We start from the raw sequence: 27657 nt of genomic DNA, 5'->3' as shown, positions 1-27657 counted from the left end.
CTACTCTTCAAAGCCTCTGAAGTAGGATAAGAAGTAATGGGTGGAAGATCATCAAAGACTGATTCAGCCTAGTGTGAAATTTTCTGAGAGTGAGAACAATTAATCAGTGGAAAGGGATGCCTCCAGAGGTTTTTTTGTGTGCTTCATTGCTGGAGGCTTTCCAATATAGACTGGAGACCACCAGTTGACCTTGGTGGTCTAGGGCTTCTACTCTGAGCAGGAGGTTGGACTAGAAGACCTCTGAGATCCCTTCCAGCCCTAGTATATTCTGCTCTCCATTCTAAAACACGAGAGAATAAATTCAGGCTCGGCGCCTCGGGAAACTGAAAAACAGTCTACATACCACTGAAAAAAACCCCAGTTTATTCACAACCTCCGATGACAACCATGTACCTATTTCCTGTATTCTTACTCATATTTATACTCACACCTATTATCTTGTGATTGACAAATCCAATAAATAAATAAAAAATAATTTTTTACCACTCCTATCCATGACCTTAACAAAGCTTAGTGGGTTACTCCAATCCTGATTTGTGTGAGGAAACTTTGAGAAGTTGTGGGAGAAGAAATGAAAAATCCCTCCCTTAAACTCCTGGGCCCCGAAACGAAATCCTGATGCCCATCACTGTCCCGTTGTGGGCCCCTCCCACCCTCAGAAATCTTTAAAAGGGCTGCATCGTTTAAATAAAAAAAAAACATTAAAACCATCGGATTACAAACCATTACATCCCTTAGATATGAGTTGCTTTTTCGTAAAATGGATCTACCGACGGGGTGACAAATGTTGTCCTGTGTCAAAACTATCTCATCAAGGAGAAATCCAACCTAGAACTATGGACAAATTTCACGACAGCGAGAACAATCGATTGGTGGAATCGCTTCCCTACAGAAGTTGCGGGTTCTCCATCACCGGAAAGTTTTGAAGAAGATGTTGGATAACCATTAGTCTGAAGCGGTGTAGGGTTTCCTGCCTAGGCAAGGGGGTGGGGTGGGATAGAAGACCTCCAGGGTCCCTTCCAACTCTGGATCAAGTTATTTCAGGGCTAGAAGCCGGAAGAGGTGTTATAGGTGTTATGTCTCCTCTTGGAAATTCAAACGAACAAACACAAAGCAGCCGTTTCACAATCAAATCAAACTGAAGGAAAATAACAAGATAACGGCCGGCAGAAACTGTTAGGACTCCCCTTCAAAATTCAAACAAACAGAGATCTCTTTGCAGTAACGTCCTCATTCAAAACAGTCATTTTGTTTCTGGCAAAAGGCACCAGCTCAGCTGTGTCCTTTTATACCCATTAAGGCAACGTGCTAATTAACTGGCTTGCCCTTCAGATTAACGTTTCCTGGTTCTGACGTCAATCCACGATTTAACAGTCATCAGATTCAAAACTCTTAACAGGACCGATCCTTCCAATCACAACATATAGGCATGGACCCTTGGCTGCGTCCCCCACCCCTGCCAGCCACTCACTTCAGCCAAAGGGCCCCTGGCCCTCGGCCCCTCGTCCTTTGCCCCTGCCTACTGCACAAGCAGCTCCCCAGCCAAGTGGACGGGGGGTGGTGGTGGCAATTCGTGACTGGCTGCGGAAAGACACAGCACATCATTGCAAAGGCCATCAGAGAGGGGGGCACCAGACAACTGGCAGCAGCATGCCAAAGCAACTGCAGAGAAGTGAGGGGGGCCCCCCGAGGTGGTCTTCAGCCAGTTCGGACCGGTTCTGGAGAACCGGTAGCGGAAATGTTGAGTCGTTCGGAGAACCGGCCAATCCCGCCTCCGACTGGCCCCGCTAACCCCATCTCTCTTCTCCGCCTCCCATCGAGTCCCAGCTGATCGGCTGGGTCTCCTTCGGTTGCCCTGCACAGGAGAACGGAGCTGGAAAGCAGGTTAGTGGGGTGGGGAGGGGAAGGGGGGATTTTGCAGTATCCTTCCCCTGCCACACCCACCAAGCCACGCCCACAGAATGCCACGCCCACAGAATGCCACGCCCACCAAGCCACGCCCTCACCTGATTGGCTGGGACTTCTTTGGTTGCCCTGCCCAGGAGAACAGAGCTGGAAAGCAGGTCAGTGGGGTGAGGAGGGGAAGGGGGATTTTGCAGTATATCCTTCCCCTGCCACGCCCACCAAGCCACACCCACAGAAGGCCACGCCCACAGAAGGAGACAGAGCTGCTTACGCCCACCAAGCCACGCCCACAGCCACGATTGGCTGGGCTGGGCCTTCTTTGGTTGCCCTGCCCAGGAGAACAGAGCTGGAAAGCAGGTCAGTGGGGTGAGGAGCAAGAGGGGATTTTGCAGTATATCCTTCCCTGCCACGCCCACCAAGCCACGCCCACGCCAGAATGATTGCTGGGCTAGGAGACGGAGCTGGAAACGGTCAGTGGGTGAGGAGGGGATTTGCAGATCCTTCCTGCACGCACGCCACGCCCACAGAATGCCACGCCCACTGAGCCACACCCACACCTGATTGGCTGGGCCTTCTTTGGTTGCCCTGCCCAGGAGAACAGAGCTGGAAAGCAGGTTAGATGGGGTGGGGAAGGAAGGGAGATTTTGCAGTAACCTTCCCCTGCCACGCCCACCAACCCAAGTTATGCCCACCAAACCCACCCCTGAGTGGGGGGGGGGGGGGTGAGCCGGGCAACTAGCGGCAGCAGCGCCAGCATGCAGAAGTGGTGGTGCCAGACAAGTAGCAGAAGCTTTTGAGTAACAACTACATGTTGCCACCACTGCTGGTTGCCTGGCGCACCTGACCGTCCTCCCGATGGCCCACTGCCCGCTTCCACAATGGCCCAGAGCCAGCCATCGATCACTCCCCCGTTGTCCTGTCCAGCCAAAGGCCCAGGTCAAAGGATGTCTGGGTGAACGGACCGGGACAAAAGTCAGGAGCCCATTGGCCATGGAGAATGGTCAGGACTGGCAGAGGACGTGGCAAAGGAGGCGCGGTCAGTGGTGGAGGCCTAAATGTCCTAAACCCCTAGGACAGGGGTGTCAAACTCAATTCCTTTTTTTTATATATATATAATTCATGTTTTATTTACAGTTTCCTTTCACACCATACATATTTTGTGGGCAGCATATTGACTGGGTCAACGTCCTTTTTAAACAAGGCTAACAGTGATACTACAAATAAGTATATATAATCCTAAACTTCCCAAAGTACTGCTCTCTCTTTTTAGTTCTTTCTCATTTTTTCCATTAATTCGTTTAAGCAAAAATAACATTTCTTTTCACCTTGTATTTATTATCCCCTATTAAGTCACTTACATTTAATATTTTAAAAATTACTTGTAATCTCAATACCCTAAATATCTAGAACTACTAACCAAACCAAATATTAACGCAATTTAGTCAATCCCGGGATGATGTCTCAAAATCCCCACAATTTCTAATTCTTAAAACTTTTAAGTTCACAATATATTTTTAACACACTGTTAATAATACAATTAAATTACCTAATCCTAAATTTCTACCTTCTACCATTAGCTTCTTTTAAAATATAATAAATTCTATTATCTATTAGTATATATGCTACTATTTTCCCTATTTATATTTTTTTACTTTTCCATTTTATTAATATATTTTATCGCTATCCATTGTCTCTTTAAGCTTTTGGGAGTTCCATCACCTATTCACTTTTTAATGACTTTTTCTCTCTCTCTCTTGGAATTTTATAACTTTTTAAAACGTTTTTATACCCACAGAGTATTCCTTCCCGGTTGTCTTTTATCTCTTTCTCTGCAACTTTTGAATACCTATCCATAAGTCTTCCATTTTTTTTTAAAAAAAAAAAGAGATTTTGGGTTTTTTTTTCTCTAAACTTTTTTTAAAGAGATTTTTCTTTTTTCGTTCTCTGTTCCATTACATATTTTTAAGGCAGGTGTCGCCAACCTTTTGGACCACAGGGACCAGCAAACTCATAATTTCAAATCCCGTGGACCAATAAGTAAATGAAATAGTCACAGGACTGGCCGTTGGGTCACCCCGGAGCAACTGCTCCAGTCCATGGCAGGTCGGTGCACCCGGGTGGAGGAGCAGCTCCTCTGGGGTGACCAAAGGGCCAGTCCTGTGACTCCTGCAGCTCTGGATTATGGGACCGAATCTCCCATCAACGTCAGCAAGCCACCCCGGGGTGGATTTCCCTCCCCACTGTTGGTCTTACCTTCCAGTTCCAGCTCGCGTGGCTTTACTCAAGGTTTGCGCTTGGTCGAAGGGTGGGGGCCATCAGGTGGGCGGGCCATGTGGGTGGCACAGCCTTGTGTTCCCCCTCAGCCTGGATTAATTGCTTTGGGGGGGACATTTCTCTGCGGACCACCCAAATTTTCTCATGGACCACCAGTGGTCCCCAGCCCCAGTCTTATTGGTGCTGAAGACCAAGTTATTGTCTCCCCACCATAAAAGCTACCGGTCCACCTCGTCTTGGTAGACAGATTCATCCACCCCCAGAGATGAGTCCCACCACTATTGTATCGTCTGCAAATTTAGTAATAGTATTTCTTTACTCTTGTAAAGTCCTGGTTGAGTTGTCCCATGATGTAAATCCATTGACAAATTGGCCTATTCTTGTCACCTCCTCCCTCCCCCTCCTGAGGTTTTCATTGTCCTCAGAGGTACCACTCAGTCCCTTCCCTGCCCCGAGGCCAACACACGTTCTACTCACCCTCCCGCCTGGGAGTTTGTACAGTCCAATCCAGATTCTAAATTTCTCTGCATAGTTCATGAGCAGAGCAGAAGATACAAATTCCATTTCCCGATCACTGTGGATGGAGGCGAGGTGGCCATCTCTGCCGTAGGTGATGCATTCTGACTGGGAGACACCAAGCAGACAGAGGTTAGGGCTTCCTGCTTTAGATGCTGGGCCCGCCCGTTAGAGGAGGAGTAGCCAAACTTGGGCCACTTTAAGACTTGCAGACTTCAACTCTCAAAATTCCCCAGAATTGTGGGGATTGAAGTCCGCAAGTCTTAAAGTGGCCATGTTTGGAGAGCCCGCCATCAGTTCCACAAGTCTATCCCTGTCCTTCCTGCTGATTTCACAACTCCATCATCCAGCACCCATCTCCATGACATCTAAACTCTATAGCAGGGGTTGCCAACCAGTGGGCCAGGGACCACTGGTGGTCCGTGAAAATTTTTTGGGTGGTCCGCAGAGAAAGGTTCCCCCCCAAAGCAATTAATCCAGAAGAGACCGAGGTTCTTGTCAATGGTGGATCAGAGACCGCAATCGTGCATGGCTTTGATCCATGGTTACCCTCTTGGAGGGGTCCTTAAAGGACTGGATCCATCTGTCCCACCTCGTAGGGGTGGGTGGAAGAGGGGGAGACCGCCAGCTGGGTTGAGGGGAGCCGCCTCTCCCCTCCCTGGCTCGGTAAACTCCCCTAGAAAACAGAGAGAAGTGGCAGTCTTTAATGGCTGCCCTGAAGATGGGAAGTTGCATGGACACATGTTTTGTGCTGGAGAGCGAAAGTGGTGAGCGGCGTGTAACTGGATAAAAGACTTTGAACATTCTTTTTGAAAACCCCAAAAAGCGGAAAGAAGGAGCCCTCAATTGGAAGAGTGGTAGCGGCAAATGAGAAATAAGAGGATAATATAAGGCAGGCTTGTCCAACCCGCGGCCCACGGGCTGCATGCAGCCCAGGTCGCCTCGTAATGCAGCCCAGTGCCCACCCCAACCATCGTGCCACAGCCAGCGAGAAGGAGGAGGAGAGTTAGGCGCAAGGCGGGGCGAGCGAGCGCCAGGCCAAGCAGCAAGAGAAAAGGCGGGCGCCGTCAGAGCGCCACCTCCTGCTGTTACCGCCGCCGCTTCTGCCCCTGCCAACACTGCTGCTTCTGCCCCCGCCGCTGCTGCTTCTGCCCCGCCGCCACCCCTGCTGCTTCTGCCCCTGCCGCCACCCCTGCTGCTTCTGCCCCCGCCGCCACCCCTGCCGCTTCTGCCCCCGCCGCCACCCCTGCCGCTTCTGCCACTGCTGCTGCTTCTGCCCCCACCACTGCTGCTGCCCCTGCCGCCGCCGCTTCTACCCCCGCTGCCACCGCTTCTTCTCCCGCCACCGCTGCTGCTTCTGCCCCCGCCGCCGCTGCCCCCGCGGCGGGGGCAGGCGCGGCGGGGGCAGGAAGAAGCGGCAGCGGCGGGGGCAGAAACGGCAGCAGCAGAAGCAGCAGCGGTGACGGGGGAGGAAGCGGCGGCAGCAGAAGTGGCGGCGGGCAGCGGCAGAAGCAGCAGCGGTGGCGGGGGAGGAAGCGGCGGCGGCAGCAGAAGCGGCGGTGGGGGCAGCGGCGGCGCCAAAACCGAACACTTCAACAGCAGAATAATCAGAGAAGCCATAGAGATAGAAAAACGCCCACACAGCATGAACAAACGAGATGACACCTCCCGCCTTCCAGCCATTTGGAAACCCGCCCTCATGAACAGACGAGTACCTAACATGAAGAAGGACACCAGACCCACACCCATGAGAGCCACACAAGATGCCACCACCACACTTCCATGTAGAAAACAAACTCCCACCCACTCAGAAGATGAGACACGACCATGGACCAGAAGCTGCACGGCAGCTGCATCACTACCCACTTCAAACCCCTCGGAGCCATACATGAAGCAAACCGACACCCACTATGAAGATGCAGCACGACCACGAACTCGAAGCCAAACAGCAAGATCACAACTCACCAGCTCAAATCCCCCAGCAACTAAGACTAACCTGAGCACAACCAAGCCCCCACCTGAACAGAACACGGCTCCAACCAATCAGAACACGACTAACCCCCAACCAATCAGAACACAGCCAAAACCCCTACCAATGAGAACACACCCCACCCAATCAGAACACAGCCAAGCCCCCACCCAATCAAGTCCCACCCCCACTGGCAGTTAAAAGGAGGAAGCAGCTGCAATCTCACATTACTCTGAGAAGCACAGAGCCGGAGACAGAAGCCTGAAGATGATGAATGAGACTTCATCGAAACGTTGCCTAGATACTTCGAATCTTACGCGGGAGAAAACCGAACAACCAAAGATCCACATACAAATACCCGTGAGAACCTCAGAAAACACACACACACACACACACACACACACACACACACATATATATATATATATATATATATATATATATATATATATATATATATATATATATATATATATATATAGAGAGAGAGAGAGAGAGAGAGAGAGAGAGATGTAGGTCTAGGTGTGTTCGGGTCTTGGTTTACACTGGAAAAGACCTGAACACACCTAGACCTACGTACCTGTATCCGTGAAAATCTACAAACACACACACACACACACACACACACACACACATACATTGCTCAAAAAAATAGAGGGAACACTTAAACAACACAATGTAACTACAAGTCAATCACACTTCTGTGAAATCAAACTGTCCCCTTAGGTAGCAACACTGATTGACAATCAATTTCACATGCTGTTGTGCAAATGGAATAGACAGCAGGTAGAAAGCATAGGCAGTTAGCAAGACATCCCAAGACAAGGAGTGGTTCTGCAGGTGGTAACCACAGACCACTTCTCAGTTCCTATGCTTTCTGGTTGATGGTTTGGTCACTTTTGAATGCTGGTGGTGCTTTCACTCTAGTGGTAGCATGAGGCGGAGTCTACAACCACACAAGTGGCTCAGGTAGTGCAGCTCATCCAGGATGGCACATCAATGCGAGCTGTGGCAAGAAGGTTTGCTGTGTCTGTCAGCGTAGTGTCCAGAGCATGGAGGCGCTACCAGGAGACAGGCCAGTACATCAGGAGATGTGGAGGAGGCTGTAGGAGGGCAACAACCCAGCATCAGGACCGCTACTTCCACCTTCCTGCAAGGAGGGACAGGAGGAGCACTGCCAGAGCCCTGCAAAATGACCTCCAGCGGGCCATAAATGTGTATGTGGCTACTCAAATGGTCAGAAACAGACTCCATGAGGGTGGTATGAGGGCCCGACGTCCACAGGTGGGGTTTGTGCTTACAGCCCAACACCATGCAGGATGTTTGGCATTTGCTAGAGAACACCAAGATTGGCAAATTGGCCGCTGGAGCCCTGTGCTCTTCACAGATGAAAGCAGGTTCACACTGAGCACATGTAACAGTGCAACAGGGTCTGGAGACGCCGTGGAGAAGGTTCTGCTGCCTGCAACATCCTCCAGCATGACCGGTTTGGCAATGGGTCAGTAATGGTGTGGGGTGGCATTTCTTTAGGGGGCCGCACAGCCCTCCATGTGTTCACCAGAGGTAGCCTGACTGCCATTACTGAGATGAGATCCTCAGACCCCTTGTGAGACCATATGCTGGTGCGGTTGGCTCTGGGTTCCTCCTAATGCACGACAATGCTAGACCTCATGTGGCTGGAGTGTGTCAGCAGTTCCTGCAAGATGAAGGCATTGATGCTATGGACTGGCCCGCCCGTTCCCCAGACCTGACTCCAATTGAGCACATCTGGGACATCATGTCTCGCTCCATCCACCAACGCCACCTTGCACCACAGACTGTCCAGGAGTTGGGGGATGCTTTAGTCCAGGTGTGAGAGGAGATCCCTCAGGAGACCATCTGCCACCTCATCAGGAGCATGCCCAGGCATTGTAGAGAGGTCATACAGGGACGTGGAGGCCACACACACTACTGAGCTTCATTTTGATTTGTTTTAAGGACATTACATCAAAGTTGGATCAGCCTGTAGTGTTTTTTTCCACTTTAATTTTGAGTGTAACTCTAAATCCAGACCTCTATGGGTTGCTAAATTTGATTTCCATTGATAATTTTTGTGTGATTTTGTTGTCAGCACATTCAACTATGTAATGAACATAGTATTTAATAAGAAGATTTCATTCATTCAGATCTAGGATGTCTTATTTTTGTGTTCCCTTTATTTTTTTGAGCAGTGTATATATACATATTCTTAAGTTTTCGCGGGTAGTTACATGTATGCTATTCAGGTTTGTTTGGGTGTTTTCCCACGCCATTATAGTTGTGCTTTTAAAGTTTTAGCAACGTTTTGACAGAATCTCATCTGCCACCATCAGGCTTCTGTATTGTGTTCGTCTGTGAGTCAGACTTTTACAGTTGTTTCAGTTTTAAATTTGGGGCTAGCCTACTGCTGTGCCAGAATGGTTTTTTCTTCACCCTGATTGGTTGGGCTCTTGCAGACTAAAAAAAATGTGCTCATATTTATGCATTTCAGGAAAGGAGGACAAAACGATACAGTCATCATCTAGGTCGTAGATGATGTAAGCCTAAATATTCATAATTAGTAGATAGATGATGCAAGCGTACAAAAAGGTATAGGATCTCCTGCCTGAGCAGGGGGTTGGACTAGAAGACCTCCAAGGTCCCTTCCAACTGTAATTTGGGTCAGGAGATCAGATGAACTCTGAGAATGCTGCTTCCCCCAGCCCACCCCTTTTTTGTGAGTTGGGTTGGGCTCTTTATCCTTGGTCAGCGGGCGTCCCGCATGGTGGATTTTTTCCACGTTTGTAAAACTTGCGCCTCGCCCAGAGACGACGCTGTGAGGTGGGTTGCCACAGAAATCAAATCAATCAATAAATAGGTTTTGACTTTGAAGGAGCCACGCAACAATTCAGTGAGCTTGCGGAATGCAGAGTTTTGAAAGGGCCTTAAGCCCATCTTCTCCGGAGAGTAAACACCGGAGAGCAGGAAGTTACCTATCTCCCCAGAGCTTTGGGAAGTGAGGGGAGAGGAATCGGGAGAGGAAGAGAGGCCGACCCTTCCCTAGGCCCCAAACCCACCCTCTCCTCCCACGGTTCTACTTGTTGGCAGGTGGCGGAAGGGAGGTGGCGGGCGGCGGGATAGGGACTCAAATGGGGAAAAGAGGTGTTGGGATGTGCTCCGGCCGATCCAAGGACAGGTGGGCAGCACAGAGACAATCCCACGCTGAGGACCCTTATTTCCCTGGCGGGGAAACTCCACAGGGGATGGTCAAACGATGCCCATGGTAGCGTGATGGAAGCTCCCGCCGTGGTTCTGTTCATGCTCTCCTCACAATGTTGTGGCCGTATCGACTTTCTTGACCATAATCTTTGGACAACTCTCCTCCTTCCTTCCTTCCTTCCTTCCTTCCTTCCTTCCTTCCTTCCTTCCTTCCTTCCTTCTTTCCTTCCTTCCTTCCTTCCTTCCTTCCTTCCTCCTCTCTTCCTTCCTTCCTTCCTTCCTTCCTTCCCTCCTCCTCCCTCTTTCCTTCCCTCCTTCCCTCCTTCCTTTCCTTCCTTCCTTCCTCCCTCCTCCCTCTTTCCTTCCTTCCCTCCCTCTTCCCTCCTCCCTTTCCTTCCTTCCTTCCTTCCTTCCTTCCTCCCTCTTTCCTTCCTTCCTTCCCTCCTCCTCCCTTCCTTCCTCCTTCCCTTCCTCCTCCTTCCTTCCTTCCTTCCTTCCTTCCTTCCTTCCTTCCTTCCTTCCTTCCTTCCCTCCCCCTCCTCCTTCCTTCCTTCCTTCCCTCCCTCCCCTCCTCTCTTTCCTTCCTTCTTTCCCTCCTTTCTTCCTTCCCTTCCTCCCTCCCTCCCCATTTTCCTTTTCCACCCACAGGGAAGCATTGCACTCAGACAGCAAGTTCATAGGCTAAGCTGGAGGGTGTTGGGGCTCCTCTTACCTCTGCTTCATTCCAGGTCAGTTTTTCCTTGAAAAATCCATAACAAAAATCCTCAAACATGTACCAGTGCTTGGGACAAGATACTGATTCCAGACCTGTTGGTGGAAAGAGGAGATGTTGTCAAAGAGGAGACGTTATAAAAGAGGAGGATATGGGAGTCACCCATCCTGAACCCCTAGATTCAAATTGCAGAGAGGAGGAGGAGGAGGAGGAGAAGGAATTTGAACAAGAGGAAGAAAAGAGACACCCTAGAAATAAGGGCAGGACGGTGCCCAGCTGTAAAGAAGCCAGGATGTGGATGGAGTGCAAAGGATGGTGAGAGGCTGGAAAGACAGGTGACAGCCTCCCCTCAAGTAACAGGGTCAGAAGAACAAAAGAACAACTCAACAAGGACCAACATCTGGACCAATGGGCTGGGAAGGGTCTCAGGACACCCTTTGCTTAAATAGCAATAGATGGTTGGATGGAGGTTCTGCTCTTCAGTTTCACAAACACCTTGAAGCATTGTTTACTATCATTGTTTAATATCAGACCAGCAATGGTTGGTCTGATATTAATCTTGGTTAACCTCTGGTGTTGATTGCTGGCAAGGGGATATTTTGGTCTTTTGGTTTCCTTTTTTTTTTTGGCTTTCTGATTTGTCTCTTTTGAATGTGTGTAAACGTTGTTTATGTCTATATACCTGTTGATGGCTGATTTGGCTGGGTGCCATTCTTCTAATTCTGAAGTAGCAACCTTTATATTTTCCTGCTTTGAGTGGACATTTTCTCCCCAATTTCCATGGCTGCTATTACATCCATATTTTCAACTGTCCAACATAGACTCCTAGGACTTGGAGGTCTTCTACAGTAGTTCAATTTCCTGCTCAAGGAAGGAGATCTTATACCAAATGGTTGTCCAATCTATTTTTGAAAACCTCCAGTGATGGAGCAGCCACAAGAGGCAAACTATTCATTGAATAATTGTTCTCACTGTGAAGAAACTTCTTATTTCTAGGTTGGATCTCCCTTTAATGAGTTTCCACCCATTGGTTCTTCTCCTGCCCTCCTATGCTTTGGAGAGTAAGTCAACTTCCTCTTCTCTGTGACGGCCCCTCCAGTACTGGAAGACTGCTATCATGTCACTCCTAGTCCTTCTCTTTCCTAGACTAGACACGCCTAGTACCCTTAGACGTTCATCATACAATTTGGCCTCCAGACCTCATACCATCCATGTGGCTCTTCTCTGTCCTTTCTAGAAATGCTTCAGCATTTTTTGTACAATCAAGACCTACCTTGTATGAAGAAAGAGGCCACCAGGAAGCCCAAAAAGGGCACATGAAAAGAGGTGAACCCCATCTGGAAGGGAAAAGAAAGAGCAAGCTAACTCAATGACCTCCTGTTATCAGATTTATTGATGTCGTCCAGCTATGTTGATTTCAGAAAGAGATTGGATAAATTCTGGGGAGACAATGGGATCTCATAGACTCCTAGTATTTCTGGCTGTTTATCACCTCCTGAGTTAAGATTGTTGGATGAGCAGGCACAAAAACAGCCAGGAAATTGATTGAAGCCTGGCAAACGGGCCTCTCCTCAGTCAACGAGAGTGCTGATTTGCCACCAGTCGGAAAGCTCAGAAGACAAAACCTCTGGTCCCAGTGACCGACCAGATTAGTTCCTGCAACATTATCCTGGAACACGTATATTCACCTTCAATTTTATATCAGTAAACATTCTTAACTGTCCAACAGTTTGCCATCGTCTTTGTACTGCTGAATTGCCTAAAGACTCCTAGGTTGACCTCTGTGGGACACAGAATGGGGGCCTGGATGGACTCCACTCTGTCCTTCCATCTTTCTGTTGTTAGATGAGGAAAAAGAATTCTAGATATCCTTGAGGAAGAGCTTTTTCCTTTCATTGGCCTTTTGGTAAATTGCAGAAACATAAAAAGCCACACATGTGGAAAACTTCAGGAGATGCTGAACAATTCAATATTAAATGCTATGGACCAGCCAGAAGTGGCCCCTCTATCAATCGGTGGGTCTCCCATGAAGTATGCTAGGATGCTACTTACAGGTCAGTCCTTGTATCCTGTCAGGAGAATTGCGAGCTTTTGTTTCTTGTAGGTACAATGCTGGTTCTTTCTGCACTATTTATTGAGGAGTGTGTTCGGGAGGGGTGTGTAGGTGTGGCAAACAGGCCACCAACTAAAAGGACAAATATCTACTGAAGCCAGAAGCACATTGAGATCATTTTTAATGTGGAAATGCCACGGCTGAGCAGTGATCCAGGCACTGGGAAACAAATGATGCCGGAAAGAGGAAAAACACGCACCAGCAGATTCCAGAGTTGAAAAACTTCTTGAGAGCAAGGTAGACATCAGAGGAGAAGAGTGTTAGTCTAGGGCAGGAAAAGGAAGCTGGTGTGAGAAAGGGACAAACTTTGGGCAGATAAATTAATAGAAAGGAGGTTGATATTGCCAGTATATGAGAAATTATGAGCTGGGATAGACATAACAAGTCAGCCAATGGGAACTGGTTGGTGACTCAGAAACATCACCTGTTGTGAGCTATGCCTAGATGGCTTGGAGACTGGGCATGGCTTAGAGTAACTGGACTGTATAAATATAGAGCTTCTGGTTTTTATTGCTTCTGTGATTATGACTTTTGGATTCTGAGCTCTGGTTCTGACTGCTGCATGGGTATTGTATACATGCATCATAATTTGTATTATTGTATATAAACAAGTTTCTACTATAAACGGATCCTGCCGAATTATTTACTGGTGTGCTGGTTGGATTGCTACAAACTCTGAGAGATATAACATCGAAGAATCCTAGGGCTGCAAGAGACATCGGAGGTCTTCTAGTCCAACTGACTTACAAGTGGAGACCTTGTGACATCCTGCTCAAATGGTTTCGAGTCTATTTTTTAAAACCTCCAGTGATGGAGAACCCACAACTCCTGGATGCAAGCTATTCCATCACTGTCAGGAAATTTCTCTTTGGGGTGTGTGTGTGGGGGGGGGGGGGTTCGCCCTTTGAATATGTTTTGCTTCTTATCCAATCTAGGAGGAAGGAGAGATTTCCTGGCGGTAAGAAAGATTACTGGAGGTTTTTCAGGAAAAGATTGGGCAACCATTTGGCCAGGATGGTATAAAGACGCCGCCTTGGTCAGGAGGTTTCGACTCGGACCTTCAAGGACCCTTCCAGCCCCGGGCTGGGACAACCACGTTTCCACCAGGCTTCTTTAAAAAGGGCTACAAAGAGAAAGGACCCCTTCCTCGCTAAATCTTGGGCATTTCTCAATCACCTTTGTGATACCGCATCAGGCTTCGAACCTGTGTCACCCGGAGGCATTGGATGGGAACCCTCAGCACTCCTGGCTGCAAGGAGAAAGGATGGGAATTATGGGGGCTGCAGTCCAAATGCACGTCACGAGTATCCAGTTAGGACAGACTGTCCCAAATCACACCAATGTCTCCTCTTCAGGTCGGTGCTGATCAATCGGCCATGAATATCAGCCATTATATCTATGACTTGTCTTCCTCGTTCAGTAGTTTTATTCCGGGAAGAAATATCTCCATGACTGAGCGGGCAGAAGGAAGCGTCCCCTATTCTGTACCTTGATATGAATTTCCTGAAGAAATTAGTTTCATCCGAGTGAACTTGATGTCTTCAGCCTCTCTGCTGCTCAAATGCTTTCGTCTCACTTTGGAAGGGCATTTTTTTTTTATCACTGGTTGTCCAGCTGTAATAGAAAAACAGAGTTGAAAGGGTCCCTGGAGGATTTCTAGCCTCTTCAAGCAACGGGTGGAAACTCATCAAGGAGAGAAGCGACTTAGAACTAAGAAGGAATTTCCTGAGAGTTAGAACAATCGATCGGTGGGACAACTTTCCTCCAGAAGTTGTGGCTGCTCCAACACTGGAAGTTAAAAATAAAAAAGACGCTGGATAATCATTTGTCTGAAGTGGTATAGGGTTTGCTGGTCCCTTCCAATTCTGCTATTCTATTCTATTCTATTCTATTCTATTCTATTCTATTCTATTCTATTCTATTCTATTCTATTCTATTCTATTCTATCCTATTCTATTCTATTCTATTCTATTCTATTCTATTTCTATTCTACTCTATTCTATTCTCTCCTATTCTATCTTCCAACTGTTATTCTATTCTATTCTATTCTATTCTATTTCTATTCTACTCTATTCTATTCTCTCCTATTCTATCTTCCAATGTTATTCTATTCTATTCTATTCTATTTCTATTCTATTCTATTCTATTCTCTCCTATTCTATCTATTCTATTCTATTCTATTCTATTCTATTCTATTCTACTCTATTCTATTCTCTCTATTCTATCTTCCAACTCTATTCTATTCTATTCTATTTCTATTCTACTCTGTTCTATTCTCTCCTATTCTATCTTCCAACTGTTATTCTATTCTATTCTATTCTATTCTATTCTATTCTATTCTATTCTATTCTATTCTACTCTACTCTACTCTATTCTCTTCTACTCTATTTCTATTCTACTCTATTCTATTCTCTCCTATTCTATCTTCCAACTGTTATTCTATTCTATTCTATTCTATTCTATTCTATCCTATCCTATCCTATCCATCCTATCCTATCCTATCCTATCCTATCCTATCCTATCCTATCCTATCCTATCCTATCCTATTTCTATTCTTATTCTAGCCCAACCCTCTGCTCAAGCAGAAGACACTAGACCATTTCAGACCAATGGTTGTCCCATCTCTTCTGGAAAACTTCCAGTGATGGAGAACCCACAACCTCTGCAGACAAATCATTCTACTGATTTGATTGTTCTGTCAGGCAATTTTTGCATGGTTCTAGGTTGTAGCTCGTGCCTACAGTCCCTGTCCTAATGCTCCCTTTTTATACTTATCCATTCCATGTGTTAATAATCACGTTTATACTAATATTGGTTATCTAATTCATGCTTGACAAATAATAAAGAAATAAAAAAGACTTTACATAAAAAAAGTCAACAACACACGAGCAGACTTCATGCAAGCTGGGTTGATGTCAGTATGGACCGTTATTCTTTTTTAATTGCTGTTTAAAATAAAATTCCTTGCCTAACGTCCCTGTCACAATTTGACTTTCTTATTTGGTGGGTTCGAATTCGTAATTTTTGAGAAGTAAAAATAATTAATGAGATCAATAAACAAATAAATTCCTCGCCTATCATCCCTATCAATATTTTCTTATTTTGTTCGTTCGAATTTTTAATTTTTGTTTGAATCTCTCTCTCTCCCCAGAGCTCATAGGTTGCTAATAAGCAATCAAATCATACTAGGAAACAAGACAATTTAAATTGCAAAGCTACAAGCAACACGGTTATAGTCATAAGTGGGAAGAGATGGGCACTAGGAAGGATGAGAAGAATAATGGTCATACAGTCTTAGCAAATAATTTGACAGTGTTGTGGGAATTAGTTGTTTAGCAGAGTGATGGTGTTGGGGAAAACTGAGTTTAATTTTAGCACCTGATTGGGGCCCTCTCCCTTCTAGCACTGCTAATTTACCTGGCTGAGTGATGAAACATCCAACAACCAAGCTCAGTGAGCACCAAGGGTCCCCACGGACAACTTTTAACCTGAGCCACAGGTGTCAACAGCACACCTTTCCTGGAGGAAGCATCTTTCTTGGAGGAAGAGAGTCACCTGGGGTAGTGGATTCATAGCAGCAAAAGGCGAAATGGCATATTCGTAGCAAACCATGGCTATTTGAGTGATGAGCAAATTATTTGGACAAAAAATGAGGGGGGGAGTGATGGGATAGGGTCCTGGTACACCCCCACCTCCCCAAACTGCTCCTCTCTAGATTTCTTGACATATTGGCAGCAGGCAGAGGGAGACCATACAACAAGCAGGACACTAAGTGATTCTTGCCATGTCGATTGGGCTCGTCTGAGTTGGAGGTTGGACAATTTAAGCTGCACATAAGCAGTTTTGTGGATTAGTGTGGAGTGTCCCAATCTTGGCCACTTCGAACTCCCAGAATTCCCTGGCTAGCTATGGGGAATTGACCTCCATGGGTCTTCAAGTGGCCACGGTTAAGAAACGCTAATGAGAAAGGAAAGCAACGAAAGATATAAAATTGAAAATAGTTTATTGGTTTTCACAGGAAAAGTATCGGACCCTTAACCTGATGGGATTGATGATGTAGACTTTCAAGGATTGAAAAACAAGGGAGTCTCTTTTGTAGTCCAGACATTTCTCAACTTAATTCCAAGAGCCATGACATCCCTAATGAAAACCTCCTCTCACTAAGTCCTCATCATGCAAAGGAACTGCGCTTTGAACAGTTTAGATTCTCACCTGATGAGGTAGACAGCTAGATGCAACTCAAGTATTTCTTTGGTCTAGGAAAGGTTGCATTCCAGGATACATAGGGAATGGTTGAGTAATCAGTCCATTGCCAGCATTTTTTTCTATAAAAGGAGGGGGATTATTGCTTTTTTAAAAACCTTGATAGAGGCTGAGAGTCTCCACGTGGCTAATTGCCCTCAAATTATCAGCATCTTGTGTTTGGCCACAGTGAGTACTAACCGTGCCGTACTTGGAGAAGCCAAGATGAGGTAAATAAACCTGATCAGCCAGACCTACCTCTTGACTCAGAGAATCACTAGGAATCCATTTCATGTTAAGGAACCCGTCTGCGGACAGACTCATTTATTTATGTAGTCTTATTTATTCATTTACTTATTTATTTAAAACATTGGCTCCCAATCCAAAGTGAAAAAAAAACATCTAAAATCATGTTAAAAAGATAAAACTCGACTGACTGTGACTTCACTAAAAGCGACACACAAAAAGCAACGCATCAGTTCTAATCCATGATGATCCAATTTTCTGCTAGCTAGGAAGCGTCACATCAAATGGCAATACAGGTTGTCCTTAACTTATAGCAGGTCACCTAGCAACCGTTCTAAGTAAAGACCATCCCGAAAAAGGGGACCTGCGACCTGGGTTCAACGTTCCAATGGATGGGTACCTTCCTCTGTCATGTGGGTCATATTCAGGGGGTGTTTCAGACATCTGGTCTGCCAAGATGGTTGACCTTGGCTTGGACAGATAAGGGGCTACATCTGCACAATAAGCAAGTAAGCATAGTCAAGAAAACACCCCAACTTTAACATTTCACCAACTTAAACCTCCAGCACCCTTCCCCTCAGGAATATACTAAGGAACAACTAAGACCATCGGCCAGTCTCTCCTTTTTATAGTTTTCTTTTGGCGCACATTGGATTCTACGGCATGTTTTAATCATAATCAGACTGCATCTGAGCAAGTTGTGAATTCTTGTGTGGTGTATGTAGCTCTTTGGGCTAAATTCTTTAGAAGGTCCCTCCTTCCTTCTGAGACAGATCCGCTCTGAAGACCCTTGGATTACTGATATCAACACAAGCCCAAATAATGAAGTCTCTGCAAGCAAACAACCCAGATTAGAGAGCCTCAAGGACCCCACAATCAAGCTCAAGTAGTATAAAATATTTGTAGCTCAGGATTGATCTGTGAGGTTCTTGGTGCTCTCTGAGCTTGATGGCTTTCTTGCGGATACTTCATGACCCATCTAGAGAACATCATCAGTTCTACAAGGGAGTGGACTTTGCTATTTATAGCTTGCTCTGCCAATGTTGATGGTGTGTTTTTCTCTTTAGTAATACCTTGGTTAGGGTGTTGTTTTCACACGTGATTCTTTGTCTTGTGTTAATCCCTGCTTATCTAGTTATTGGGCACTGGAGAGGATGGTTGATGACAGAATTCTCTAATTCCTGGGATTCTCTTGTATTTTTGGATTTAGCTTGATGTAGAATGCTCATAGTTTCCCAGCTTACTGTCAGTGTGTTAGGAGATTAAGGGGTTTTCACTGGGTCTTCTGACTGCTAGTTGGTGTTCATTGATGCGCTATGCTAGTTTTCCCCTGTCTGTTACAGTCCTAACCCTGAATGGTGCAGATGACTCCTGTTTTTTTCTTTTTTTTCCTTCTGAGTCTTTTGGTTTATTTAAGATATTTCAGAGAGCTTTTATTGGTTTGTGTGCTACAGTGATGTTGCATGTTCTAATGGTGTGTTGATGGTTTCTTAGATGTTTTTGATGTTGGCGTGTCATATATATATCCCATTTCCACCCAACTAGGGAACATCATCGATGCTGCCTGAATTGGTTCATTTTGGATTTGGTTCATATATTTTTGGGGGCACCGGGAGTCCTCAATGAATGACAAGACACAAGAGAAAAATTCAGAGCATCGTCTGCACTTGGATTAGAGTTTATTGATTAGTGACACCACATGGAAAAGAAAGCCTGATGCACAGGCTTGTTCTGTGGGTCAGCAGGCTGATCGTGTGGTAGCCAGGGAGAGTCCGGCTTCCAACCTTCAAGGTGTTTCCAGCTGTATTCAGTACAAAGCCATCTTGCACAGATAGGAATGTTTTAGTCGACAATGCTGGTCATTCCATCTTTTGTAGTCTAGAAGAAATCAAATAAGTGATGAGACTTTTATTGCGATTTTTTGTAATGATCTCATCATTTGTACCTAAGAAAACAGGATGTATTGTCACAAAGGATTAACTTTTTTGGATAGCAACATTTAAACATATAGCTTTGCCACTGTAGTTTACAGGTAGTCCTCAACATACAACTATTCATTTAGTTACCGTTCAAAGTTACAGTGGCGCTGAAAAAAATGATTTATGACTGGTTTTGACATTACTGTTGCAGTACTCTTATGATCAATTTGGACATTTGGTGACTGGCATATATTTATGATGCTTGCAGTGTTCTGAGTTCCTGTGGTCCCTTTTTGTGACCTTAATGGGGAAGCCAGATTTGCTTAACAACCCTGAGACAGCTGATGCTTCTCACGGGATGCTACTCCTTGGTTTCTATTCCTCTGAGTTCTCTCCCTACATCCCTACCCCCACTGCTCCCTGGCCCCTAGTTACTGATGTCAGGCTGTCAGCTAGCTTAACAGAAGGGCAGCCATGACACGAGTGTTGTTGAGAAAGGAGTGAGGAAGGATAATAGGTGGCATTACACCCAGGGCAAAATCAATATATCCCATTCTGATGATCTTGGAATGTTTCTTTATTGAGCTTAACTGGGTTCAGCTTCTTTCAAGGTCTCAATGCAGGTTTTATGAGCTTCCCTTCTCACACCTGGCAAACAACACCATCACTTCAGTCTTGATGCTGTCGGTAATATTTAATTCTCCAGGGTCAGGATTTGGAACAGGGGTTAAAGCAAAACTGGGAAAGATGCTACAAGTAGGGAAAAATCACCTCTCCGGATCCCAATTGTGGCTGGGTGCACTTAATTTGCTTAGTGAATTAAGGTGTTAAATGAATTTTGTGCAATAAACTGACCTCCTGGCTAAGTAAAGTTTGCACATCTTTGTAAGCCATGGAAAAAAAAAATCAATCCTAACAAAATTAACCTAGGTCTGCTTGATTCAGTTGGAAAGCCAGCAGCTACAATATAATATGCAAGTATTGTAATATTATAATACTTAAGCTCAAGTATTGTATTAGATTTTGTGCCTGTCTGTAGGGATGTGGATTAACACATGTTGTCCAAACCAACATTGACAGTAAGCTCTTATTCCATATTTTGGCCAATTCGGAATATTGGTGCAAAAAGCCACCAACTTTTTCAGAAAGCCTTCAGTAATTGATTTGATAGGTGAATGTCTACGGAGATTCTCAGTCATTCCAATCATGGTTGACCCAAAGGTGCTTTTTCCAAAAGGCAACCGGAATTCCATGATGAACTAAAGAAGTTTCTTGGATGAGAAGCTAAACATTTTCAAAGAGAGGACCAAGAAAGAATAGTTGCCTTTTGGAAAAAAAAAACACCTTTGGGACTATTTGGTAATTGGTTCCTTCTAGCAGCATGGAAATTACTGATCTTCCTGTGTTTGATGGAGATGATGGCGAAGCTGTTTGTTTTGGCTACCATCTTCTAACATGATTGCCTTCTATTGCAGGGCTGGAGAGTGATGGCCCTGGCTCAGGAATTCTGGGAATTGAAGTCCACGAGTCATAAAGAACCATCCTTCCCCACCTCTGCTCTCCTGGATGGGTGCATACACTCTTTAGAGTCATTCGTGATAGAAATGGTCCCTATGCGTACATAAAGTTACTAAATAGGACTCATTCAGAAACGAAGACCCTGGGTTTTGTGAACGCAGTCTCTGACTTTATGCATATTGGCTGTGAAGGATTGGAAGGTTGTGCATTTTCACACCTCTGGAGAACACGTGCTTGAGAAATCTGATATATTAGAACAGAAAACCTTCTCCTTACTCAGGCTGCATAGCGCAAAACAATTCCGAGCCCCTGTAGAGTTGGAAGCGAAACCGGGTGTCCAAGGAAGGTAGTCCACCAGGGCTGAGTCTACCCATCTCACGCGTGTCTGTAGAGAGAGAAAGCAACAGAGGTGTCATCTCTCCAAGGGTTTTTCTGAATCTTGCAGAGATCAGGATATTTCATCTCAGCTGTACTTTTCAACAACAAAAGGATCAAATGTAAGAAGGATCAAGCTATCCTAGGGGACAACCGCTTAAGTATAAGCCAGCAATGTTCTTCAGCTGCCGAAAGAAACCAAGACAGGCTCAAGATCAGAAAAGGTGATAGCATTGCTTAATTTGCACTAGTGAGGCCACACATCGTATACTTAGAATCCAGTTCTGGCCACCACCATACAAAAAACATGTTGAGGCTTTTGAAAGAGTACAGAGAAGAGCAACAAAGATTAGAGGGCTGAAGACTGAGACATATGATTAACTGCTGCAGGAAGTGAGTATGTCTAGTCTAATGAAGAGAAGGATTAGGGGGTGATGTGACAGAAGTCTTCCAATATTTGAGGGGCTACCACAGAGCAGAGGGGTCTATCTACTCTTCAAAGCCTCTGTAGGTAGGACAAGAAGTAATGGGTGGAAGATCATCAAAGAGCGATCCAGCCTAGTGTGAGATTTTCTTACAGCGAGGACAATTAATCAGTGAAACGCCTTGCCTCCAGAAGTTGTGTTTGCTCCATCACTGGAGACTTTCAAAAATAAATTACGCAACTGCTGGGGTGGTGGTCCAGCCTAGCACAATACCACTGAAAAAGAAAAACGAGAAATCCAAGAAGAAACCAGCATGGTTACACAAATATCTCTCCGATAAACTGAAAGATATGCAGAATATCAGCAGGACACTAGATCTGAATAAACGGGTCATTTGGAGAGAACTGGGATCTGTCCCGTTGTCCATTCCAGGCTCAATCTAGAAAGTGTATGTAACATCGCCAAGGTCAACTTCTTAAGGTCCCAAAGTTGCACTCAGATCCAAAACTGAAAGTTTTGAAAGCTCTCCAAGGAAATCCACATATTAGGATTGCTATCATGCTGTTAGTTAGTTAGTTAGTTTCCTTTATTGTCACTGCACCTCGTACAACGAAATCAAACACCATCTTCAGTGCACATCGTGACTATGAAAATAAACACAAACACACATCTTTCGCATTCTATACATTGAATTGAAAACCCCTGATATTGCCTTAATATTGCACCATACAGTAGAATTCAACAGAGCTCCTGCCCTGGGATAGAAGCTGTTTTTCAGCCTATTTGTGCTTGTTTTTATTATTCTCCTGTACCGTCTGCCAGGTGGTGATAGTTCAAAAAAAGGGTTCCCAGGATGAGATGGATCTTTGAGAATATTTTGAACTTTCTTAAGGCAGCAGGAGCTCTAAAGCTCTTCCAAAGAGGGGAGAGGGCAACCCATGATCCTCTGGGCAATGACATTCACCCTCGGGAGTGCTGTCCTATCTGCCCCTGTGCAATTGGCAAACCCTACACACAGGTGCAGTGAGTTAAGATACTCTCTGTTGTGCAGCGATAGAAGGTCCTCAGCAGTTTCCCATTCCATTGTTGTTTCCTGAGAAGCCTCAGGCAGTAGAATCACTACTGGGTCCTTTTGACCAGGGCTGCAATGTGAGCCCCCCAGGTCAGGTCCTCTTTTAGGGCATCACCCAGAAACTTAAAACTGGCCACTTGCTCCCCTCTGTTTCCCTTGAGAAGCCAGGGCTGGAGATCTGATCTATTCCTTCTGTATAGTCCACCATCAGCTCCTTGGTCTTATTGGTGTTGAGGACCAAGTTATTGTCTCCCCACCATGAAAGCTACCGTCTTGGTAGACAGATTCATCCCCCGAGATGAGTCCCACCACTATTGTATCGTCTGCAAATTTAGTAATAGTATTACTTTACTCTTGTAAAGTCCTGGTTGAGTTGTCCCATGATGTAAATCCGTTGACAAATTGGCCTATTCTTGTCACCTCCTCCCTTCCCCCCACAGCTTTTTACTGTCTTTAAGATATACCACTCACTCCCTTCCTTTCCCAACTTCTACTCACGTTTGCGCCCTTGATTTTGTACAATCCAATCCAGATTCTAAAACTCTCTGCGTAGTTGGTGAGTAGATAAGAAGATATGGTGTCCATTTCCCGCTCGCTGAGAATAGAGGCAAGGTGAGACCATTTCCCGAAGGTAGCGCATTCTGTCTGGGAGACACCAAGCGGACGGAGGTTAGGGCTTCCTGCTTTAGATGCTGACCCTGTCCTTTATAACAGGGTGTTCAAACTTGGCCACGTTAAGACTTGCGGACTTCAACTTCCAGAATTTCCCAGTCAGCTTGTCTGACTGTTGAATTCTGGGAGTTCAAGTCCGCAAGTGTTGAAGTGGCCAAGTTTGGAGAGCCCTGATTTTTGAGCCCTCTGTCAATTCCACAAGTCTGGGTCATCCAGGCTCACTGCAGTATTTATCACATCCAGCTCTATGATTCTGTATTCTAATATGCATAAATATGCACAATTAGCAAATATCAAGCTACTTCCTTTCCCGTCTACTTTTACTATCCTCGGGAAAGAGTCTTCATAAAGAGAAACTTATCAGTTAGGCTGGCAAAGATAAACTATACCAGAATTGAGGACTTCAAGGTTGCCTCGATTAGCAAACACAATCCTTCTTTGATTCTATTTTGAGACCCTGCTCCCATTCCTCCAAGAATTTGTTTCCCTTGTGGTAGAAGCTTCAACTTTCAATATCCTCTCTCTGCTGTACCCCATGAGGTGGCTTTCATTGCTCCTCAGTCCTACCATGAGACAACCCTAAGCCATGCTTTGCTATAACTGAGGTTTAAGTATGTGAGGGGTCCGTTGTACTCTCTGAGCTAGTTTGAGCGATGAAACATCTGCAGGGAAATAACCAAGCTCAGAGAGCACCAGGGACCCCTCATTTCAACCATGATCACGTCCTGGCCAACATATTGACCTTTTTGATCATAACATTTGGTCACCTCTGGCTCAGCCCTTCCTTCCTTCCTTCCTCCTCCCTCCCTCCCTCTCCCTCCCTCCCTTCCTTTTCCTTCCTTCCTTCCTTCATTTTCTTTCTTTCCTTCCTTCCTTCCTTCCTTCCTTCCTTCCTTCCTTCCTTCCTTCCTTCCTTCCTTCCTTCCTTCCTCCTCCCTCCCTCCCTCTCCCTCCCTCCCTTCCTTTTCCTTCCTTCCCTTCCTTCATTTTCTTTCTTTCCTTCCTTCCCTTCCTTTTCCTTCCTTCCTTCCTTCCTTCCTTCCTTCCTCCCTCCCTCCCTCCCTCCCTCCCTCCCTCCCTCTCCCTCCCTCCCTTCCTTTTCCTTCCTTCCTTCCTTCCTTCCTTCCTTCCTTCCTTCCTTCCTCCCTCCCTCCCTCCCTCCCTCCCTCTCCCTCCCTCCCTTCCTTTTCCTTCCTTCCCTTCCTTCATTTTCTTTCCTTCCTTCCTTCCCTTCCTTTTCCTTCCTTCCTTCCTTCCTTCCTTCCTTCCTTCCTTCCTCCCTCCCTCCCTCCCTCCCTCCCTCTCCCTCCCTCCCTTCCTTTTCCTTCCTTCCCTTCCTTCATTTTCTTTCTTTCCTTCCTTCCCTTCCTTTTCCTTCCTTCCTTCCTTCCTTCCTTCCTTCCTCCTCCCTCCCTCCCTCCCTCCCTCTCCCTCCCTCCCTTCCTTTTCCTTCCTTCCTTCCTTCCTTCCTTCCTTCCTTCCTTCCTCCCTCCCTCCCTCCCTCCCTCCCTCTCCCTCCCTCCCTTCCTTTTCCTTCCTTCCCTTCCTTCATTTTCTTTCCTTCCTTCCTTCCCTTCCTTTTCCTTCCTTCCTTCCTTCCTTCCTTCCTTCCTTCCTCCCTCCCTCCCTCCCTCTCCCTCCCTCCCTTCCTTTTCCTTCCTTCCCTTCCTTCATTTTCTTTCTTTCCTTCCTTCCTTCCCTTCCTTTTCCTTCCTTCCTTCCTTCCTTCCTTCCCTCCTCCCTCCCTCCCTCCCTCCCTCTCCCTCCCTCCCTTCCTTTTCCTTCCTTCCCTTCTTCATTTTCTTTCCTTCCTTCCTTCCCTTCCTTTTCCTTCCTTCCTTCCTTCCTTCCTTCCTTCCTTCCTTCCTCCCTCCCTCCCTCCCTCCCTCCCTCTCCCTCCCTCCCTTCCTTTTCCTTCCTTCCCTTCCTTCATTTTCTTTCTTTCCTTCCTTCCCTTCCTTTTCCTTCCTTCCTTCCTTCCTTCCTTCCTTCCTCCCTCCCTCCCTCCCTCCCTCCCTCTCCCTCCCTCCCTTCCTTTTCCTTCCTTCCTTCCTTCCTTCCTTCCTTCCTCCCTCCCTCCCTCCCTCCCTCCCTCTCCTCTCCCTCCCTCCCTTCCTTTTCCTTCCTTCCCTTCCTTCATTTTCTTTCTTTCCTTCCTTCCCTTCCTTTTCCTTCCTTCCTTCCTTCCTTCCTTCCTTCCTTCCTTCCTCCCTCCCTCCCTCCCTCCCTCCCTCTCCCTCCCTCCCTTCCTTTTCCTTCCTTCCCTTCCTTCATTTTCTTTCTTTCCTTCCTTCCCTTCCTTTTCCTTCCTTCCTTCCTTCCTTCCTTCCTTCCTCCCTCCCTCCCTCCCTCCCTCCCTCTCCCTCCCTCCCTTCCTTTTCCTTCCTTCCTTCCTTCCTTCCTTCCTTCCTCCCTCCCTCCCTCCCTCCCTCTCCCTCCCTCCCTTCCTTTTCCTTCCTTCCCTTCCTTCATTTTCTTTCTTTCCTTCCTTCCCTTCCTTTTCCTTCCTTCCTTCCTTCCTTCCTTCCTTCCTTCCTCCCTCCCTCCCTCCCTCTCCCTCCCTCCCTTCCTTTTCCTTCCTTCCCTTCCTTCATTTTCTTTCTTTCCTTCCTTCCCTTCCTTTTCCTTCCTTCCTTCCTTCCTTCCCTTCCTTCATTTTCTTTCTTTCTTTCCTTCCTTCCTTCCCTTCCTTTTCCTTCCTTCCTTCCTTCCTTCCTTCCTTCCTTCCTTCCTTCCTTCCTTCCTTCCTTCCTTCCTTCCTTCCTTCCTTTCTCCCTCCCTCCCTCTCCCTCCCTCCCTTCCTTTTCCTTCCTTCCCTTCCTTCATTTTCTTTCTTTCCTTCCTTCCTTCCTTCCTTCCTTCCTTCCTTCCTTCCTTCCTTCCTTCCTCCCTCCCTCCCTCCCTCCCTCCCTCCCTCCCGACAGTGAAGCATTATGCTCAGAAAGACAATAGGCTGAACTGGAACCGGCCATCCGAAAAACACGGAGGTGGATGGGACTCCTGTTACCTCTGCATCATTCCAGGTCAAGTGGTCCTTAAAAAATCCGTAACAATGCTGCTCATACAGGAACCAGTCCAGAGGACAAGATACCGTTTCCAAATCTGTTGGTGAAAAGAGGAGATTTTGTCAAAGAGAAGGATTTGTAGATCACCCATCCTGAACCCATAGATTCAAAGTGCAGAGTGGAGGAGGAGGAGGAAGAGGGACGTTTACATAGATGTCCTTTGCGGTCATGTTATAAGCAACTGCGTCCTCTTCACTGATGACGTAAAACTATCCTGACAATACTGCTACCTTACAATGCAACCTTGACTATGTGTCAGAAGGGCTGAACAATTGGCAACTTCAAATCTCAACCAACAAATGCTCTGTTTTAAACACTGGCGACAAAAATCAGAACGCTCCATACAAACTAGGCGGATATGACCTCACAGACAGCCCTCACTCTGTCAAGGACCTAGGAGTAGTCATTTCAAAAGATCAAAGCCCCAGAGCTCACTGTAACAGCATTGCCGAAAAAGCATTAAGGGCTGTTAATTTAATTTTGCAAAACTTCTCTGGTAACACTGTACTGCATACCAGGGTATACAAACCCTTTGCAAGACCAATGCTTGAATGCAGCTCGTCTGCCTGGAATCGACACTGTATAGCAGACATTAATAACTTGAGTATTCTCCTCCATGCTGCAGGATGGGTTGACTCCTTCCTATGATGTCATAGCTGAGTTTGTACTAAGATATAAGAGCCAGCCCGCGGAAGAGACCCCAGCTTTTGACTCGGCTCCTTTCAGTCAGTAGCTGTGTCTCTGAAAGCGTTCTGTTAGATAGCAGTCACCAGCGATCTTCAGTACTTTTTTCCTCTCTTCAAGCAGCTCCCAGGGATCTGGGCAGCTGCTCTTCCAGAAGAGCAGGGCTCTCTCTCTCTCTCTCTCCTGCAACGTTGGGAGCAGCTTTACAAAGCTCTGTGCAGTGTCTGCAGACCTCCCCCATGCCTGCAGTTTGGAGGGATCGTAAACCCGATCGGCAAACTGATAAGAGCTCCAGCCAGCTGATCGTGTAGCTGGTTGCTGTGTTTTTCCCTTGCTGACTTCACTCGGGGCTCTGTATAGCCCAAGGAGCGATTCTTCAATCTTGGAGCCTGTTTTCCTGTAGTCAGCAGCCATCTTGGATTCAAGCCTTCCACCATGAGGTGAACAGCCATTTTGTAAGCCCCGGGGGTCTGTTTATACCCTCAGGGGCTTAATAGAAAAATTTCTAAACAGCTTCTTTCCAACGCAAGAGCCTTTATTTTATGGATATGGAGCAAGATAAGGCTCTGGCAGAGCTTTCCCTCCGAGTGGAACAGTGTCTTAAGCCCAATAGGAGAAAAAGACGTAGGCAACGCACCCAATCAGTCCAGAGGGAGGTGGCTGCTAAAATCAAAACCAAGGCTCTAGTCCCTAAGAAGTCAACTCAGGCTGAATTGAGGGCAGAGAAGCGCAGG

At 46.3% G+C, this 27657-nt stretch overlaps 1 protein-coding gene across 1 annotated transcript in view; it reads right to left on the bottom strand.

The window, feature by feature from the left end:
* The window catches only part of LOC113452200 (C-type mannose receptor 2-like), a 31793-nt gene that overhangs the window by 2857 nt on the left and 1279 nt on the right, over positions 1 to 27657 (bottom strand). Inside the window, exons 2-8 of the mRNA XM_087935619.1 lie at positions 26182 to 26276; positions 23001 to 23147; positions 20907 to 21015; positions 19008 to 19071; positions 13882 to 13985; positions 10593 to 10687; positions 4657 to 4803 (exon numbers count right to left, since the gene is read on the bottom strand). Of these exons, the coding sequence (XP_087791745.1) occupies positions 4657 to 4803; positions 10593 to 10687; positions 13882 to 13985; positions 19008 to 19071; positions 20907 to 21015; positions 23001 to 23147; positions 26182 to 26276 (761 nt within the window). The remainder of the gene's footprint in view (positions 1 to 4656; positions 4804 to 10592; positions 10688 to 13881; positions 13986 to 19007; positions 19072 to 20906; positions 21016 to 23000; positions 23148 to 26181; positions 26277 to 27657) is intronic.

The sequence above is a fragment of the Pseudonaja textilis genome, chromosome 5 (assembly GCF_049901715.1).
Source record: "Pseudonaja textilis isolate UNSWEBS1 chromosome 5, rPseTex1.2, whole genome shotgun sequence".
NCBI lineage: Eukaryota > Metazoa > Chordata > Lepidosauria > Squamata > Elapidae > Pseudonaja > Pseudonaja textilis.
Note: the sequence above shows the minus strand (reverse complement) of the source record. Positions and strands in the feature narration are given on the sequence as shown.